General features: G+C 32.3%; 4 protein-coding genes across 5 annotated transcripts; 3 read left to right on the top strand and 1 right to left on the bottom strand.

The window, feature by feature from the left end:
• Positions 1–1,099: 1,099 nt before the first annotated feature.
• LOC145002885 (uncharacterized) lies at positions 1,100–2,523 on the top strand. The gene is made up of 3 exons (XM_078962069.1): positions 1,100–1,523; positions 1,591–2,063; positions 2,248–2,523. Exons 1-3 carry the CDS (start codon positions 1,100–1,102, stop codon positions 2,521–2,523), a joined length of 1,173 nt encoding a protein of 390 aa, XP_078818195.1.
• Positions 2,524–3,786: 1,263 nt separating this feature from the next.
• On the bottom strand, positions 3,787–4,734 carry LOC145003202 (glycine-rich protein). Its single transcript, XM_078962330.1, has one exon. It carries the CDS (start codon positions 4,561–4,563, stop codon positions 4,033–4,035), a length of 531 nt encoding a protein of 176 aa, XP_078818456.1. The 5' UTR covers positions 4,564–4,734; the 3' UTR covers positions 3,787–4,032.
• A 2,783-nt stretch (positions 4,735–7,517) lies between these two features.
• Positions 7,518–13,709, top strand: LOC145000454 (phospholipase D zeta 1-like). 2 transcript variants are annotated; one of them, XM_078959682.1, is made up of 20 exons: positions 7,518–7,595; positions 7,674–7,929; positions 8,554–8,655; positions 8,743–8,864; positions 8,958–9,099; positions 9,183–9,353; positions 9,431–9,604; positions 9,698–9,940; positions 10,052–10,168; positions 10,293–10,432; positions 10,616–10,765; positions 10,866–11,022; positions 11,188–11,730; positions 11,795–11,905; positions 11,975–12,319; positions 12,412–12,513; positions 12,591–12,722; positions 12,796–12,861; positions 12,938–12,999; positions 13,101–13,709. In XM_078959682.1, the coding sequence occupies exons 2-20, from the start codon at positions 7,699–7,701 to the stop codon at positions 13,348–13,350; spliced, it is 3,360 nt and encodes a 1,119-aa protein (XP_078815808.1). In that variant the 5' UTR covers positions 7,518–7,595; positions 7,674–7,698; the 3' UTR covers positions 13,351–13,709. The 2 variants fall into 2 exon arrangements, with proteins under 2 accessions (XP_078815808.1, XP_078815809.1); XM_078959683.1 differs by lacking the exons at positions 12,938–12,999; positions 13,101–13,709 and having other exon boundaries at positions 7,540–7,591; positions 12,796–12,867.
• A 3,095-nt stretch (positions 13,710–16,804) lies between these two features.
• MDO1 (telomere-capping, CST complex subunit) lies at positions 16,805–18,191 on the top strand. Its single transcript, XM_078959102.1, has 4 exons — positions 16,805–16,936; positions 17,351–17,497; positions 17,573–17,723; positions 17,855–18,191. The coding sequence occupies exons 2-4, from the start codon at positions 17,394–17,396 to the stop codon at positions 17,981–17,983; spliced, it is 384 nt and encodes a 127-aa protein (XP_078815228.1). The 5' UTR covers positions 16,805–16,936; positions 17,351–17,393; the 3' UTR covers positions 17,984–18,191.
• Positions 18,192–20,295: the final 2,104 nt, after the last annotated feature.

Raw genomic sequence — 20,295 nt, 5'->3', positions numbered from 1 at the left:
CGCAAGAGCACGCGGGTCGCGCAACCTCCTGCAGGGGCAATTTCGGAAATTCTTCTTTTGAGCTATTTGAGGAAGGTTGGTACCCATCTTTTGCATACTCTTGGACATCCGATTTTTGAAGATTCTCTCTGGAGTTTTGAAGACTTTTGAAGGCCAAGAACCCTTGAAGAACATCATATTTTTACCTCTTGATTCTTGCTTAATGTTTGGTACAATTTTCTCTAACTTTGTTTCTTTGGGTTTAGCCATGCTTGGCTAAGCTAATCTTGGTTGACTTTTGGTTAATCCTTTGAACTTTTGTTGAATGTTGAAGAATCCATGAACATGTTCTTGAATCTTTATGGGAATGTTTTGTGTTTTAACATCTTATCATTACTTGTATGTTTTAGTTCATGAGTTTAAATGTGTTTGTGGTGATTAGTTGGCTAATTTCTTGATTAAGTAAAGGATCCTCAAATTAGCAAGCAACAAATGATTTTTGTGTTGTTTTTGCTTCACACAATCATAAAAACATTTCCTCCAACATGGTGGTGAAAGCATTTGACCCCTCTTGGATTTGGTGACTTTTTGGTTCTTAATGCTAGTTGACTTTCACTAATTACATGCTATTTGGAATTAGTGACTTTGACTAAGGAAATTGTTATGAGCTTCTCTAGCCATTTCAACAATTAAGAAAAGTCTAGGTAATCTCAAGCTCCTTGGATTACTATAGCCAAATTGAGGATTTAAAACAAGTATTGCACCATTGAATTCTAATGATATGTTCATCAAAAGTCAAAGTGAGAAAACTTTAAGTCAACCATCTTTCCCTTATTGATTTTACATCAAATTCTTATTTTTGTTGCAATTGTCTATTTAAATCATAGTTAATTCTAGTTTGTTTCAAGTATTTCAAAACATCAAAACCCCCATTTTTAATTTATTGTCATATTCCAAGTATTTTACAAAGAGATTTTTCATAGAGTTATCAAATTGAACCAGTCTCCGTGGATTCGATCCCTTTACCACTATACACTATTTTAGTGTGTAATATTTAGGGTTATTATTTGTGTTGGCCTCGACAACCACCAAGTCACGTGATGTGTCATGTAAAGAACAAATGGCATTGGTTTTGCGGTTTGTCAATAGAAAATGTGAAGTTGTAGAAAGGTTTGTTGGCCTTAGAAATGTTAATGACACTTCAGCTTTGTCACTAAAGGCTACCATTTATGATATGCTTTCAAAACAAAATTTGAGTCCTAGTAGGATTAGAGGACAAGGCTATGATGGTGCTAGTAATATGAGTGGTGCATTCAATGGATTGAAGACTTTGATTATGAATGAAACAAAATCTGCACACATTGTTCATTGTTTTGCTCACCAATTACAGTTAGCCTTAGTGTTTGTTGCAAAGAATCACAAGACGGTTAATGATTTTTTTGATGTGGTTTCTCGGCTGTTAAATATTATTGGATCTTCTTACAAACGACGAGCTAAGTTAAGAAAAAAACAAGCAGATAAAGTTATGGAAGCATTAGCTGAAGGTATGGTTTATTTTCATTTGTTTATGCTAATTATTCGACTAATTAATTTTTATGTGGTTTATTTTAGGTGAGCTTGAGAGTGGTACTGGTTTGAATCAAGAAGTCGGTATTAAACGACCGTCTGATACTCGATGGGGTTCTTATTTTGCATCTTTATTAAATATCCAAACCATATATGCTTCCATTTGTGATGTACTTGAAGACCTTGGTGAATTTGATAGTGATAGTGATCGTAGAGCTGAAGCAATTCGCATCTTAAAGTGGTTAAAATCGTTTGATTTTGTGTTTTGTCTACATTTGATGATTGATATCTTGGGAGTGACAGATCATTTAAATACAATACTACAAAGAAAAGACCAAGATATCATAAATGCCATGAATCAAGTTAGTAGTTCAAAAAAAGCAATTCAAGAAATTAAGGATATAGGATGGGAACCACTTTTAGAGAAAGTTACGTTGTTTTGTGCTAAAAACAAAGTTAAAGTTGTGGATTTGGAAGATGAATATTTTAATGGATACAGTCGTCGCAAAGGTTCACAGGTTAGTAATGTTTCTTATTACCAACGACCACATTGATTTATAAATTTATTGTGTTTTATCGTTAGTTATTAATATATATATATATATATATATATATATATATATATATATATATATATATATATATGTATATATTATTTTTAAGGTTAATAACTTGCACCATTATCAAGTTGATGTATTTAAGGAGGTAATTGATATACAACTTCAAGAGCTGAACCATCGCTTTAATGAAGCAAACACGAATTTACTTCTTTGTATTGCTTGTTTGTGCCCAAGTGAATCTTTCAAAGCCTTTGATTTAGAAAAAATAATGAAAATGGCTTCACTTTATCCGGAAGAGTTTCCAACAGAATACGATCTTCGAGTTCTTGAAGTGGAACTTGGAAATTACATTAAAGATGTACGACAAGATGAACGATTTCATGATTTGAAGAGTATTGGAGACCTTGCCAAAAAATGATTGAAGAAAAGAAGCATATAATATTTCCTAAGATTTACCTTCTTATGAAACTTGCATTGATCTTACCCGTAGCAATAGCAAGTGTAGAACGCGCATTTTCAGCAATGAAGTTGATAAAGACTGATATACGCAACAAAATGAGTGATCAATTTTTGAGTGATAGTTTAGTGTCGTATATTGAAAAAAATGTTTTAAAAGGTATTGGTAACGATGCAATTGTGACAATGTTTCAAGCTATAAGACCTCGTAGGGTTCAACTGTAAGAATTTTATTATAACTATTGAACTAATGTTTAAATAATTTAGTTATACAACCCGACCCATCATTGCTAGTATTTTTTACACTTTCATTTTTTTTGTCTTATTTACATAAGGAACCACGTGGTTTTTGGTTTTAAATTCGCCACTGGTAAAAAGCATTAAAAATTTGGAATAATTTTAAAATATTTACATTATATAGGTTTTTTTTGTTTTTTTTATTTGGTAAGTAATATATATTTTTTTAATTTTTTAAAAGATCCTCCACACTTATTGTTATATGTTTAATTTATTTAGTTTTATTGTTAGACGCTATTTACTTTAAAAATATTGTATATGTTTCAAAACAAAAGAAAAAAAAAATATAAGAGGCTATATAAAATATTTCACAAAACAAAGACATATTTATTAATTAAAAAGTAAAGTTTAAAATTGATAAATATTTAATTAATATTTAGGAAATTATTGATATTTTAAAAATAACAGTTGAAAAAAGTAATACAAACAAATATTAAAAATAATATCGCTATTAAAAGTTGGCAAAATGGCGTATCTGGTTAATTAAATTTTCGTTTTGTTCACATTTAAACAATTTTTTTATATACATTTAACCATTTAACTTTTTAATTTTTTCACATATTATAACCAATTGCAATATGTAAACACATATAACAAGTTAAATGCTGAAATGTGTACAAAAATAAAGAAGTTACGTAAACAAAGAACAAAGATGATTACCCTTGTAAGTCATTTTACCTTCAAGAATTAATCTCTACATCTTATACAGAAGTGTTTAATTCAAACTATATATATCTCAATAAATCAAAGACAGGTAACCCTGTTTATACTAATTCTCTGTCTATGTAATCTTTCTTTCTTTCTCATATGTTCCTCTCAAATCCCAGCGACCAAACATCAAAGATGAAAGACATGCTCACATGCATACATGTATTTGCAGAATCAAGCATATATCCAACAAGAGTCTACTCTTTCATCATTATGAATATGAAGCAGAAAAGGATCTAGATTTTAATTTCGAATTAGACAAAACAAAAGGACATGAAGAAACCTTAATCATTCTTGTAAGTTATATACACTGCCATAAGAACAATCGGTACAAACAAAACATAGAAGCATAAAACATGTGAATTATATACAATATTTGCATCAGAATGATCTTAAACGACTGTCATTCAGGGAAAGCGGGATTTACCAGTTACGAATTCAGCATACAGTCGCAAACCTCAAATCCTCAACGCAACCTTCTCTCAGCAGGATCAGCAACTCCATCAGCTACTATCCTCACCACCCTCTTGAGTGCGAAGTGCAAGCAATTTGATAGAACAAACCAGGTAAGTGCCTCGTAGATGAAATCAAAAGCCGGATCCGACGACGAAGAAGACGATTCATCCCAATTAAACCCATGGAAATTGCCACCGCCACCGCCACCGCTACCACCACCGCCGCCAAACGGACCATCGCCACCACCAAAGAACCCTCCTCCGTCTCCTCCATCATCAGCACCAAAGCTGTCGACTTTAATTCTCTTTCTGATACGAGAACGTTTTCTAGCGCCCGTCTTAGGTATGGTGCTAGGTTTTACAGGTGGTGGAGCGACTGCGTCGATCGGCAACATTTGAGCGCAGATTTCGAGGCGTTGTTGTTGATCGGGTGAAGAAATTGCGAAGCTGTGTCGACGAATGAGGGAATTAGCAAACCCTAAGCGATGGCTGTGTTTTTTGTCGATTGTTGTTAAAGTATCATGAATTAGCGAAACTTCCATCGTTTTTCAAGTTAGAGTAAAATTCTTTAGGCTTGATATATCAGAATTGATCGATCGACCGATCAATTGTTGATTGGAGCAGTGAATCGAAATTGGGGAAATTTCATCATTCAAGTAGATGTTCCAAGTTTGTTCGTACAGGGCAGTGGCACAAGAATGAAGACTACAAGATATTTTGTTATTAAACTATGAACAAATTACTTAAATCATCCTTGCCTTTTGGATAAAATTGTAGTTTGATCCTAATTTTTATTTTGCATTTGGATCGTCCATAGCATATTATTTTCTTGTGTTTTTTCATCCTTTTGTAGTGAAAAAAAAAGACTATATTACTTTTGTATTTTGCTTTTTTTTTTTAGTTTTTTTTTATTATTAGTTCCTTATTTACTAATTAAAAAAATAAAGGAAAAATAATTTATAGATAAATGGGTTCAATTACTCCTCAACCTGATAAGGTTCACCTAAGTTCACCACCTCCCATCTCCGATCAACACACCAAGTTTCACCATCAAACACCACCATCAAATATTAGCCATTACCACTCTTTACAAAATCAAAATCAGAAGATGTATATAAAATCATAACCTGCAATCAACACTAAACCAACCCACCACTTAAAACCAAATCTTACAAAAACATATTGATTCTCAATCAAATATATAACAAGAACGTCACTAAATAGGATGTGTGGGAAGATTGAGCAAATTTGGAACGACACCACAAAAAACATTATGGCGGTGAAAGGTTGAGTAGATCCGACAACGAGTTAGCATTGTATAAGGGATCCGCTGACATAAGTCAGGTCCAATGGTGGAGGACTTAGGTTTAGTGGTTTCCGGTGGAGGCGTGAACGGAGAAAAACCGAAAAAGATGAAGCCAAGGTGTCGGTACAAAGGTTTTTACCGGTGAGGGGTTAGAGAGATCTAGATGGTTTTCCAACGACGATGAGTAAGCGATGAACAAACAAATTTGAACAAAATGGGAGGAAGACGAAGGCAGCGAGAGGATTTCCAACGATGATAACTTTATTTCGAAATGAGAGGAAGGTTGTTGGCGGATGGATATTTGTGATTTCATTTGAGAGAAGAAAGCATATGGATATGATCTGGCGGATGAGAAAAAGTTACTAGATTTCATGGAGGCATCAGCTTGAGCTCTTCCAACGACCACTCAATCGACTTTTGAAACCAAAAACAAAAAAATGGAGATAGTGAAGAATGGAATAGACGGAGCCGAAGGAGATGAAACTAGATACAATTTGGGTTAAGGGACAAGAGGCGGATCGACTGTGGAGGACCTAAGGCTTGGATTCAAGAGTTTACCATAATTATGGGTTTGTCAGAGAAAACAGCAGTGATCGATGGTTCTGATGAAGGGCTTTCCATCGGAGAATGTGGTGGCTGTAAAGACATGATGAAGATGATCTAGTTGAAGGTTAGGAGATAAAGTGAGGGGTTGAGCATAAACATATTACTTTTATTTTTTAAATAGTAAAAAACAATAAATTAATTATAGAAAAGAATTAGCAAGGTCAATTTAGTATATTTAGATATATCATGGACCAAATCCATAACAAAAACATATTATAAAAATAATCCGAGTGTAAAATAAAAGTTAGAAACGAAAACACACAATTTTACTCACTAATCTAAATATATTTCTAACGATTGTATTAATCCATCCATTCATCGACCCCGAAGATTGCATTAAAGAAGAAAATTGAGTTAGGCCGGACGGAATGGAAGCGAGAAAGGGGTGAGGGAAGCTTCCTCACTCTGAAATACCATCACTTGAGTGAGGGAAGCAACTCGCGGGAAAGAGGGTGGGGGGAGGGGTACCGCACTCTCTCTCTCTCTCTCCATGCTATTAGACAATTATTTTTTGTTTTTTCATTTTATTTTTTTCAATATTTATAAAATTATATACCTACTAAAAAACATATCAAAATTTATGGTTTTTAATTTCCTACAAAAATGAGTATAATATATGTATGAAATATATTTAAAAAAATATAAAAAAATAATAAGGTGAGCTTCCCACCAATTTCTTAGCTTTTAGGTGAGGAAAAGAAAAGTAAGAAAAAAAGTGGTATGTATCATCCACAAAAAATGATGAAAACATCCCTCCCATACCTCCATCTTACTATTGTAAAAAGGTCAATGTTACAGAGCCTAGATAGATGATGTCATTAATGGTCAAACTATAGTCGGGGCACGTGATTGGCATATCCCAGATGTTGGCTGCGGGTAGGAAATTAGGAATCGCAATGGCTGAAGTTCACAAAATCAATTAGGACTCTTGTTGGCATCGGCCCTACTCTTGATTTTATGTACATGGACCCTATTTTCATAAAATTGCTCCCAACACTTTTTACTTCCCTTCCCTACCTTATAATATATATTACTTCTTTTTTTAATGATTTCCATGTACATATCGAGAGACAAAAAGATTATTTATTTTGTTTTTGAATTTAGGTTTTTCCTGCGAGAATAATAACAATTATTGGATTCATAGCTATCAATTATCATGATGTATCATCATCGATCAGATATTTTTTTTTTTTTTTTTTAATTTTCTTTTTTTAGATTAAGATTTAAATGTGGATTAGATTTACTCAAAATTGTAAGGAGTCAAAAATAAATTCTGATTAAATGAGATTTAAAATGGGTTTTGTTGATTGTCAAAATCTTGATCGTTTTTTAACTTCTAGAAATAATTATTATACTGCAATAAATCTTTATCACTTTCTTAATAAAAAAATATAATTCTCACATTGTTTTTCACATTATAAACGAATCAAACTTAAGTTTTTTTTTTTTTTTTTTTTTTTTTTTTCTTTAGAAAAGGGGAAAAAACCGTGGAGCACAAAACCAAGCACGACCCGACCCGACCCAACTATTCCGAATTCCGAAAATGGAGTTAGCAGATTTGGTACATCACCTACTAAATCTACCTTTCTCTCTCTTCCAAAAAAATTGAATACATCAATTTCGTCTGCTTTTTCGATCTAAGACGACAGTTGATACACGTAGGTATATATAGATATATATATATATATATATGCATAAATCTATACGGGTACAGAAATTTAATTGATTATTTTTCTATAGATTTTGATCGGAATTGAGTGAAAGAATGGAATCAGAGCAGTTGATGCCCGGCGGAGGGAGTGGATCCCATTACGTCCAAATGCAATCGGAGCCGTCGAGGTTGTCATCGTTCTTCTCGTTTCATCAAAATCCGCCTGAGGGAACTCGAATTTTCGATGAGTTGCCCAAGGCCACAATTGTACATGTCTCTCGTCCAGACGCCGGTGATATTAGTCCCATGCTTCTTTCTTACACTATTGACTTCCAGTACAAACAGGTATTTTTCTTTAAATCGCAGACTGTTTCTGAATTATTATGTGTGTGGTTTAATTAAACTGGCGATTGATCAGAATTCATGGAGTATATATGTTCGCTAGGTAATTTTAAATTGCGAGACGAAATTGATATAAACTTGTTGAACAATTAATTACGAATATGTATAAACTGCTGTAATTGTTGTTAGGTTTGATGTAGTCATGTAGTTACGTATAATATTCAACAAGGAGCCCTCTATCAATTTCATGTATGATCAAACACTCTGTTGGACAAACAATACAAAGGAAGATCGGAGAAGATTGACTTGCATCACTTTGCTTAATAAACAAGTTAAATTAGAAACTATTATCAAGTCTTCTTGATCACGTTTCTAATATAATCTATTGCTTTTTGTATATCATTCTATTTAGTTTTTGTGATTGAAATTTGAAAATTGCCATTGCAATCTGCATGTTTCAATCACATTTGCACAATTAAATGAAGAATCGCCTATAGTAAGATTTTAAAAACTAGTTGAACAATCGAACAAGAATTCATAGTTGAATGAAGAATTGCCTATTATGAGATTCATTACCCGATTTGCTTTTTACTGATTCACTCTGTTTTTGTATACCCTGGACTACAGTTCAAGTGGCAGTTAGTAAAGAAAGCTTCACATGTCTTTTATTTACACTTTGCATTAAAGAAACGTGCCATTATTGAGGAAATTCAGGAGAAACAAGAACAGGTTTACCTAGCTTCATTCATTCTTATTTACTTTTCCATCACTTAGATTACAACCGATTTATCAAGACTGACAATCTTTCTTTTGAAGGTTAAAGAATGGCTTCAAAACCTAGGAATAGGTGACCACCCTGCAGTTGTGCATGATGATGATGATGATGATCCTGATGACAATGTAATGACATCAAACAACGAGGGAAGTGTTAGAAAAAGGTGATTACTAAGTACCTAATACTGGAAGGATGAGTGGGGATATTTGTTCATGGCTATAATGATCATAGTTCTTACAGGTGATTTTTTGTTCAGAGATGTTCCTTCAAGTGCAGCCCTGCCAATGATACGCCCAGCTCTTGGAAGACAACATTCCATGTCAGATAGAGCAAAGACAGCAATGCAGGAATACTTGAATCATTTTCTTGGAAACTTGGACATTGTCAATTCCAGAGAAGTAACTTTAACTTATAATCATATATTTTATATTGGAAACTTGAATCACATTCATCTTTCTTACATAAATTCTGTTGAAAACAGGTATGCAAGTTTATGGGTGCTTCAAAGTTATCCTTTTGTCCAGAGTATGGCTCCAAGCTAAAAGAAGAATACGTATTAGTGAAGCACTTACCTAAAATCTCAAACAGGGATGATGAAAGAAAATGCTCTGCTTGTTTTTGGTTTAATTGCTGCAATGACAATTGGCAAAAGGTATTTTACTATTTCACTCTTTCATATTAACTTTTATAATCCACATTTGTATTAAATTTTAGTAATATTTTATACAGGTATGGGCTGTATTGAAGCCTGGATTCTTAGCCCTGCTAAAAGACCCGTTTGACTCAGAGCCATTGGACATAATTGTGTTTGATGTTCTCCCCCCTTCAGATGGAAATGGAGAAGGTCGAGTGTCATTAGCTAAAGAAATCAATGAACATAATCCTTTACGACATTCATTTATGGTAAGTATAAGTCTAAGTATAACATAGATTGATGATGGTTGAAGCGTTTGTGAATACTACTAATAACTAATGTGTTGATGATGATGAAAACAGGTATCATGTGGAAACAGAAGCATAACAATAAGAAGTAGAAACAAAGGTAAAGTAAGGGATTGGGTTACTGCAGTTAATGATGCTGGATTAAGGCCACCTGAGGGTTGGTGTTACCCTCATAGATTCGGTTCGTTTGCTCCACCACGTGGGCTGACTGATGATGGAAGTCAGGCTCAGTGGTTTGTTGATGGTCGTGCAGCTTTTGAAGCAATTGCTTTAGCAATCGAAGGAGCAAAATCGGAGGTTTTTGTTTATTTATTTATTTATTTACATGACTTTATTTTATCATTGGATATTTGTTTTTATTTTTTAATTTGAAAGAATGGTAAGATTGTTATGAGTTTAATAATGCAGATATTTATGTGTGGTTGGTGGCTGTGTCCAGAACTGTATTTGCGGCGTCCTTTTCAAGCCCATGCCTCCTCTCGCCTTGATGCTTTGCTGGAGGCTAAAGCCAAGCAAGGTGTTCAGGTAGTTTATTATTATTATTATTATTATTATTATTATTATTGTTTTTTAAATTTGTAATAAAGTTCATGAATAATGTGAACTAACTATTACCTAATATGTTTTGTTGATATATCTTTGATTGCAGATTTACATTCTCATGTACAAAGAGCTTGCACTTGCCCTGAAAATTAATAGTGTCTATAGCAAGAAAAAACTGGTTGCCATCCATGAAAATGTCAGAGTTTTACGTTTTCCAGACCATTTCTCTAGCGGTGTATATCTATGGTAAATGACCATTTTATCCCTTCTTTTTCTGGAATTAATGTTGAACACATGCAACCTATCTAGGTGTACTTCTGGTTTCCTGTTTATTTCTTGTTTCTGGATTCTGATGATCTTTAAGACCAATTCCGTTAATTTTGTAATTAATCTTTTTTTTTTTTGTTTTTGGTGTAACAAATAAAATAGGTCCCACCATGAGAAACTGGTCATTGTTGATAATGATATTTGCTTCATTGGTGGACTTGATCTTTGCTTTGGTCGTTATGACTCACATGACCACAAAGTCGGTGATGACCCTGCTACGCTTTGGCCTGGAAAAGACTATTATAACCCTCGGTAAATCATAGTAATTTGTCTCTGTAATTTAATGATTTTTTTCACCATATCATAGCAGCAGCCTCATTTTTTTTTTTTTTTTTTTATCTGTAATTTACAGGGAATCTGAACCAAATTCATGGGAAGATACAATGAGGGATGAGCTTGATCGTAAAAATTATCCTCGAATGCCATGGCATGATGTCCATTGTGCCTTGTGGGGCCCACCATGTCGTGATGTTGCTCGCCACTTTGTTCAGCGATGGAATTATGCAAAAGTATGTATGGATTTGTTTAATTCCTGAGTTTAATATTATTATATGTTGACTGTTAAATGCAAAGAAATGACAATGAAAGTAAGATATGCTATAATTAGTAATTATAAAAAGAACAATGAAAACTACATTGCTATTTCTTGCTGACATGGGTGATAATTGTTTCAGAGAAATAAAGCTCCGAATGAGCAAGGTATTCCACTACTTATGCCACAACAGCACATGGTGATCCCACATTACATGGGCAACAACATAGAATTAGAAGATGAAAACTCCACAATTCTAGAAAATCATAAAGTAATAAACCATGATGATTCGTCTTCTTCTGCATCTTCTGAAGATATCCCATTGCTAATCCCTCAAGAGGCCGATGGTCTAGAAGCTTCTAATGGGTCAACAAATTATCATGGTCAAGGTCAAGGTCAACGCAGTAGTAGTAGTAGTAGTAGGCCTTCTAGGGCTTCTTTCTCTTTCATGAAATCAAAAGCCGAAACTTCAGTTCCAGATATGCCAATGAGAGATTTTGTGGATGAGGGAGCTAGTTTTAGTTTGAATGTTGAGAAAGATTTGTTTGCTGACGTGGCACCGCCACGTGGCATGATGATGAAACCTTCTGATAAAGAATGGTGGGAGACTCAGGAGCGTGGTAACTTGGTTGTTTCTGCTGATGAAACAGGTCAAGTCGGTCCTTGTGTTGCTTGTCGCTGTCAGGTAATTTTTTTTTTAATTAAAATATATTATTACATTTTTAAATTTGTATGTTTTTAAATTTTAGGTTTTAAGGAGTGTGAGTCAATGGTCAGCTGGGACAAGTCAAGTTGAAGAGAGCATTCACAAAGCTTACTGTTCTCTTATTGAAAAAGCTGAACACTTCATCTACATTGAGGTAATTTTGGTAATTTTGAATTTTGGTAATTTTGGCTGTAATTTAATAAAATACAACTTTTGTTTCCAGAATCAATTCTTCATCTCAGGTCTTTCTGGAGACGAGATAATACGAAACCGTGTGTTGGAATCCTTATACAGGCGTATCTTGAAGGCATATAACGAAAAACAATTTTTTAGGGTTATTATCGTCATTCCACTGTTACCTGGGTTCCAGGGTGGGCTTGATGATGTGGGTGCAGCATCTGTAAGAGCCATTATGCATTGGCAGTATCGAACAATATCAAGAGGAAACAGTTCTATTTTACATAATCTCTCTGATGTTCTTGGCCCTAGAGTTCATGACTACATATCTTTCTATGGTCTTAGAGCTCATGGTAGACTTTCTCATGATGGTATCATTGCCTCCAGTCCTGTAAGTTACTTTACTTCTTATCACTAAATATCATAAAAGATTATATTATAATCAAAATAAAATTGTTTTTTTTTATTTACTACTTTCTCCAGGTATATGTGCATAGCAAGGTTATGATAGTTGATGACAACACAGTCTTAGTTGGATCCGCTAACATAAACGACAGAAGTTTGCTCGGATTACGTGATTCCGAGGTTTTTTTTTTTTTTTTTTTTAATCTTCTTTCACAACTTTATAATTTATATTAAAAAAAAAAACTTTTTTTCCTCAGATTGGAGTGCTTATTGAAGATAAAGAAGTAGTTGAATCTTCCATGGGAGGGAAGCCATGGAAGGCTGGAAAATTTGCCTTGAGTCTTCGCCTTTCACTATGGTCTGAACACCTCGGTCTTCATACTTCAGAGGTATAACTTATATAATTTAAAATTTAAATCATATAAATGCTTAATTAATTTAATTTAATTTTTCATTTCTCAGATTAATAAGATATCCGACCCTGTGATTGATTCGACTTACAAAGATATATGGATGGCAACTGCAAAGGTATAACCTAAGCTAATCTTCGTAGGGGCATTTACGTCTTTTGTATCAATCTAATCATCATGTTTGTTTTGGACAGATGAATACCACGATCTACCAAGATGTCTTCTCTTGCATTCCAAACGATCTTATTCATTCCAGGTAAAATGCAAGAAATAGCAGCATACTTTTTAATTTATATTACATGATTGCACTTGAATAATAGAAGGAAGTTAAAGTAGGTTGGTATTTTATGTTTGCAGAGCATCATTGAGGCAATGTGTGAGTGAGAGAAAGGCAAAATTGGGTCATACTACGATTGATTTAGGAATAGCTCCAAAGAGTATTGAATCATATGAAGATGGAAGTGTGAAGGGAATTGATCCAATGGATAGATTAGAAGGTGTGAAGGGACATTTGGTTTCTTTTCCAACCGATTTTATGTGCAAAGAAGATCTACGGCCCATGTTTAAAGAAAGCGAGTATTACGCTTCACCTCAAGTTTTTCACTAAGTTTCATTTCTTGCCCCACAAATACAGATGACTACCAGACAGTCATCTGATATCAGATGACCGGGATAATACTAATACTCCGGTCATCTGATATATATAATCGTATTGGAAATTGATGGTATCGTAAATAGCTCTTGTATTTCATCTGAGCTGAGGACAATGTAAATGAGATTTTTCAGCTTTTTTTTTTTTTTTTTTTTTTTTGAAAATTAATTGTATACATGTTTTTGATATTTATTTTGGCGTTTAACAAAGGACTTCAAACATGAAAAATTGTCTTTTTTTTTTCTTCTTCTAAAGAATCTGATAAATGTTCCTGGCTAATGGAAAGTGGAAAAAGAAATCATGCCTTTGTATAATTGTATTAGTTTTATTATTATTATTTTAAAATTTTGTCTTCAAGGATTACTTGGTAAATAGCGACAACTTCAACGGGTAAACATGCATTTTCGTTGAAAGTATAGGTAGAGGTGCATATGTGATTCGTTCAATGATTCTTTTATAGCCATGCGTTTTAGGAGTAAATAAGGATAATAATAAAACAAAAAATGAAAATAAAAGTTATAGAGTATTGATTTATGTTACTTCTAACATTAAGGAAAACAAGAAAGAAAAATGTTCAAGTTAGATATCTTAATAGGAATTTATTCATAAATGTAATGTAAAGTTTCAAAATCTTCTATTACAAGTTGTATTGATGAACAATTACGTAATCAGATATGTTATTTTTTATTTTCTTTATTTTATCTTTTTTTATTTTTAGAAAGAAAAAATTGATGCCTTGTGATTTTCTCTTATCATTTAAACAAAAAAAGAAATTGACCCCAAAATATGTGACTAGAAATGAGTGCGTTTTCTTTTGGAAAATTTAGCAATGAGTACTTGGGTCTCACAAAAAAGTGGTCTCATTTGAATCATTCACTAATATCTATCCATCTCTTTGGATGTTGAATGCAAACCGTATAATTTGTTTATATATGATTATCATACACTTTATTTTAGGACACACTACAGTAAAAATAATATTAATTGCCGTTCTAAAAAATATATATTAATTCTAAATAGTTTTGTATTCAACAATCAACATAATTGTTGGATGTGGGATAATACTAAAGCTATTAAGATTCAAGAAAGCCAAACTGAACCTTAAAAACTGTTTTGTTTATATTAAACTTTTATTTTTAAACTTTTTTATAACATTTTGACATGTATTCTATATTTTCCCGGTTGAATATGTAAACTTTATGCAGGCCTTCACCAAGTACCAAAAAGTTCTTCACCCATACAATTTCAATAATTTTTATTTATAACACAATCGTTTTAAATTTTTTTTGAAAGAACAATACTCATAAAAAATTAAGAAGGTGATTTTGAAATACAGTAACAGCTCGATGGAAAGAAGTCATGACGAATAAGATGAAACTTTTGGCTTTCAACTGAATTAATCAAGATTAGAACTAAGAGCGTTGTTCCGATCAATTGGATATGATCCAATTGATGTAATGACTCGTTTAAAAAACGTTTGGACTTATAATCCTAACCACTGGTAGCTGCTTATTTTCATTAAAGAAGCAATATTAATAGTAATAGTTATAACCAATTTAACCATTTTATTATAAAAACATGTAGATAACTATCTTAATAACACTAGTTTTTTATAAGACCGAAGGGTATGATCACCTTTCACCTTTTACTTCTTGATTGTTACGTCATATCACTCTCATTTTACTCACAAAAATGCAGGAAATAGTCACCTTTCACTATCTTTATTATTATTATTATTATTATTATTATTATTATTATTATTATTAAATTAAAAAAAAATTGATTTTTAATATTTATAATTAAAAAAATAAATATAATTTTATTACAAATGATTAAGAAACACAAACTAATTAAAATAAAAATACTTCATTACTTAAAAAAAGATACATAAAAAACAATTAAGATTAGAAAAACCTAGAAAACAAAAAATATTAAAAAAAACACAATCTAGATTAAAAAACCGTCCAAAAAAACATAATTAAGAATTACATAATATCTGAATTTAAAAAAATAAAAACAAAATATGTCACTTGAAATCGTCCTACTCGTCATCGTCATTCGAATCATTACCCGAGTCCTCGTCGAATATATCCAAAATTTCATCTAATTCGTTAAACAAATCATCGTGCTAATTGTAACACCCAATTTTAACATTTCTATAGATTGTAATATTAAGTGATTATTATAAAATACAAAGTAGAAATATTTCACTTTTGAGCCAAAATAATCATCATAGGTATGTAGATTTTAGAACTACAAACATATCTTGTATTTTTTACATATAACCTTTAACATTTGACCCAACTATATTGCATATTAATTTGGATTTAAAACTTTATCGTTGTTAACCAATCTATTGGAAATTCTAGTATAAATATTTATATATTTAGTAACTTTGGACAGATATAAATATATACATATGTTGTATACATAAATAACTCTAAGTGAGTTTGTGTTCTTCTTCGTGAGAGCTTCGAAATGATATATCATACGTCAAAAATACAATATGGGTGAATGAGATATCGATATTCAAAAATGAGTATTTGAGAATAGAAGTTAGCAAGAGGGGTGAGTGTGAGAATGAATTCCACATTGGAAGAAAAACCACACTTAAAAACTTATATGTATGGTTTTACTCCAACACCTATCCATGCGCATGATGGTGCAAATCTTGGATTTCGTAGCCCAAGTTCATTGAACTTGTGCATGGACACAAATGAAGCTTCAAAAACATAGGCTCGAACAACCCTCATTTTTGCTAAACCTGACAGTCAGTCACTGCGTTTATTACTAATGATTTTCACATGTTATTATTTATACCAATGCCTGATACAAACATCTAAATAAATTGGTGTTAGTATTTTTAACATTTCAAGGGATAATGTAAAAAAAAACATCTATATGTTTCAAAACACAGGTTTCACGAATGAGATTTGAAGATAGGAGTGCCTCTATCCAACTGAACTACGTAATTTTTGTTCAAAAATGCAGATATCATGTTGTTTAGAAAATATATTGTTAAAATTCAGACTTTATTTTTTCTGAAGCCCTATGCAGTCGCACATCCTACACTCCTTAAGGGCCAACCCTGATAGGGACCATAACCTTCCATGTCAAAAATCTAATACTAGGATCAAATGTGTGAATTTGGGCTATCCGGAATAAAGGTGAAATATCTGGACCAAACTGACCCGGTTTTATAGAAATTGATGGATCTTTGACCGAACTTGTGCGGTCTAGGTCCGATCCACAATTCTTGGACATAGAGGTGATAATTTAGACCGAACCAGATCAGTCCAGTTCATTAGACTAGACAGGTTAGACGGATTTGATAGAAATTGAGGGACCTTAAAACGAAATTTTAGGGAGGACCAAATGCCAATTTCCGGTGAGGACCAAACGACCAAATGGTACACTAAATACAATATCTATACGGGTCGGATCTAGGTCGTAGAAAGGGCTATGCGTCGATCTTCATGAATCGTGCATCCCTTTTGTCACGGTCCACCGGAAACATGCCCTACTTCAATCGCCGGTGAAGGTTCTCTCTCTCTCTCTCTCTCTCTCTCTCTCTCTCTCTCTCTCTGCCACATACGCACACACAAATACGTCGAGCCCTAATTCATCTTCTTCTCTTTAATTTTGCATTTGCTATTCCGTGTCATGATTATCTTCACCTTCATATTTAATTTGTTGCTGTTGCGAGTTGTGACACTATTAATCCAAGCATTCGCATGATCTTAATCTTACGAAGTTCTATTTATTGTTCGCCTTGTATGTGTTCATATTAATTTGAAAACGATTCGAGTATCGAAGAACATTCTATGTGTTCATATCTATTTCGAAAACTATCCATTGTTGTTGTTGTTGTTGCTGTTTTTCATTAAAAACTGAAACGAGAAATTAGAAGCCACATTCACAAGACCTAACGATTGCTCAAATTTCTTTACTGCAGGATACTTACATTACTGAATTTCCTGTGAATTGCTGGTGTTTCAATGGCATCTGCTCCGATTCCCTCAGGTGCCCTGGTTCTTCTACAAGAACTCAACCCGTCTTCTTCACATTTCAAGCAAGGAGCATCCCTTAGGGTTAATGGAAAGTGAGTGAAATCTTTTGATCTCAGTGGATTCATCTACATTCTTATCCTACAATCTACATTCTTTTCTGATTTTAGGTTACAAGAACATGATGTTGAGTCAGCCATTGCCATTATTGCTGATGGAGGTGTTACCTTAGCAGTTGACACTCAACACTTAAGACTCAATCTTCGTGTGGGTTCCCTTTATCAGTTCATTGGAGAACTTTCCATTCAACCAAATAATGAGGTACATAAGCTTACAACTCCTTATCCATTTTTTTGACTTATTAAAGCTATATGTAAAAGACATAAATGCCCTCATTATCCTCATCAAGATTAGAAACTGCATTTTAATTGTTTTTCCTTTTATTTTTGCAGGGGATATTAAAAGCAAGAGTTGGTAGAAATGTAGATGGAATGGACCTTAATCTGTATCAACAATCTCTGAAGCTGTTAAGACAATTTCAATCTGATCAAATCAGTCATTTGGGACTTAACCATGGTTAACTTAGTAATTATTTTTATTATATTAATGGAATCAATGTTTGAACTTTTTTATTCTGAAAAGTAGTGGATCACTCATGATATCATATACTCATATGGTCATCTTGTGTATTTGTTATATGGATTTGGGTAAAACATGTTGAATCATATTTTGAATCTTGGGTTAAATGCAAGAAATAGCAATGTGTTTTCATTGATTTATTTCATTAAATTTTATTAAATTAAGTACTAAATAACAGTTCTCAAATTATTTATTTTTAAATGAATTTTTATGTATTGACATATCATATTCACAATATTATCATGAATTTCGAAAGGCTTATTTTTTTGGCTATTAAAACCATTTTCGTAAACAAATATTTTTTCTTTAAATTATATAGTTTCTAATTTCAATAATACCTTAGTTTGATTATCAACTTAAAGTATTAAACGTTGATACTAAATTATGATTTCTAAATTTAAAAAAAAATATAAAATTTATCGTTAATAATCAACGTTTTGTTGCAAATGTTTTAGACAATCAGTTAAACAATGGCTCTTTTTATCATGTTTCATTGTGCTGTTTTTATTTTTAAATGTCAAGAATTCATATGTCGATTATATTTACTAATTTAGCAACAATCTTTTTCAAAATCTTAGCATTTATTGTTTTTTTATTTATTTTTATTAAATCAATAATAAAAATGCTGACTTATGAGAGACATCCTGATCCATATCTTCTTATTAATTTGGTAATCATAGGAATTATTGGCGAGAGAGATTCTGAATTCCTATCCATATATTCTTTGATATTTTGTTATGAACATTTAAATAACAATCAGACTTTTTTATTGCATTTTCTTTGTTGACTATTAATATTTCTATTTTTTTTTTCATATTCATATATGTATTTGAAGTATAAAATTATTATGAAAATTTGGATGATTTTTTATTACATAGAAACAATTATTGTGCTTCAAACCATCTCATCCAGTTGATAACTAATATTCTTTCCAATATCTTATTTAATTCGTCAACCATGGGTATAATTGTTTCCTTATTTTGGGCATCTTAGGACGATATATAGTTGTCTAGTTTTCTATTTTATTAATTTATATAACAATTTTTATTATCAATTTATGTATTATTTTATTGTATTGGTTGTGTAAATTAGTAAACAAAAAACTTGGAAAACTTCTACTTGAATTAGTAAGAAACCTGTTTCTTTGTATAAATTGATTAAAAAAAGAAGGGAAATGACATAATCAGACACCTATATATTTTAGTTGTTTTTTAAATAACTAAACTTTTAATATCTAATTGACCAATAAATTTTTATTATTTGGTTTTATTATACCATCAATTTCTCCTTTACCATGGATAACCTCATGGCGGGTTTCACATAGTCCATGTCACACATAGTTAATGGAATAATTGTAACCTCCGCGTTTCTCGCTAAGTATAGTCATATTCTGTGATATTATCATACAATTGTAAAGAATAAATAAAAGAGAATTATATATATATATATATATATATATATATATATATATATATATATATATATATATATATATATATATATATATATATGGATTTTAGCAGGCTAAACCTACTAAAAATAAATAATAATAAAAATTGAGAATTAGACGACGGAACAAAAGTTGTATATCTTGTCGACAGCTAAGAAATCAATGTTTTCGTGCGCACCGACCAAGGGCACGACACACACCGACATAGCCACACAACCCCACCTAAACCTTGCCTCGTGTCACCACTCAGAAAACGCAACATCACCCTGTTGACCCGTGCGCGACATGCCTTCACTTTTTGGGCCTATATATTTTCCAAATTCTAACCTCATTTTCCACCTCTTTCACTTAGAAACCTTTGGATTTCTCTCGTATCTCTAGTCCCTTTTACTCCCGAGTTACCAACCACTTTAACGAAGCCCTGCGGTGTTAGATAACCAGTGAATAAAAGTTCCCAGATCAAAGTTCTGCCCACATAATTGCCAATTTTTGTCAGTTAGCTTTGTAAGTAAAGCTACACTTACTATGCTTTAAGTATAATTTATAATTATAGTTATAGTAGTTATTATGAACCTATAATTAAGATTTAGCAGTGCTTCCAAGTCATTATACTAACTGATCTACTTATGAGAGTGATGTTTAGGCTAAATTTAGTGAGGTGTTTAAATTGGGATTTCCAAACAATATAATTTGTATACCAAACAGACCTTACCTCTAATATGATCCTACCTGGTTATTCCTTATTTGATAGATCTTGATGTAGACATTGAGATTATTGAGAAATCTAGACTATTATTACTATAG

Source organism: Lactuca saligna, chromosome 6 (genome assembly GCF_052625555.1).
Source record: "Lactuca saligna cultivar CGN05327 chromosome 6, ASM5262555v1, whole genome shotgun sequence".
In the NCBI taxonomy this organism is placed as follows: domain Eukaryota; kingdom Viridiplantae; phylum Streptophyta; class Magnoliopsida; order Asterales; family Asteraceae; genus Lactuca; species Lactuca saligna.
The sequence above is the reverse complement of the archived record's forward strand: the minus strand, read 5'-3'. Positions and strand labels throughout refer to the sequence as shown.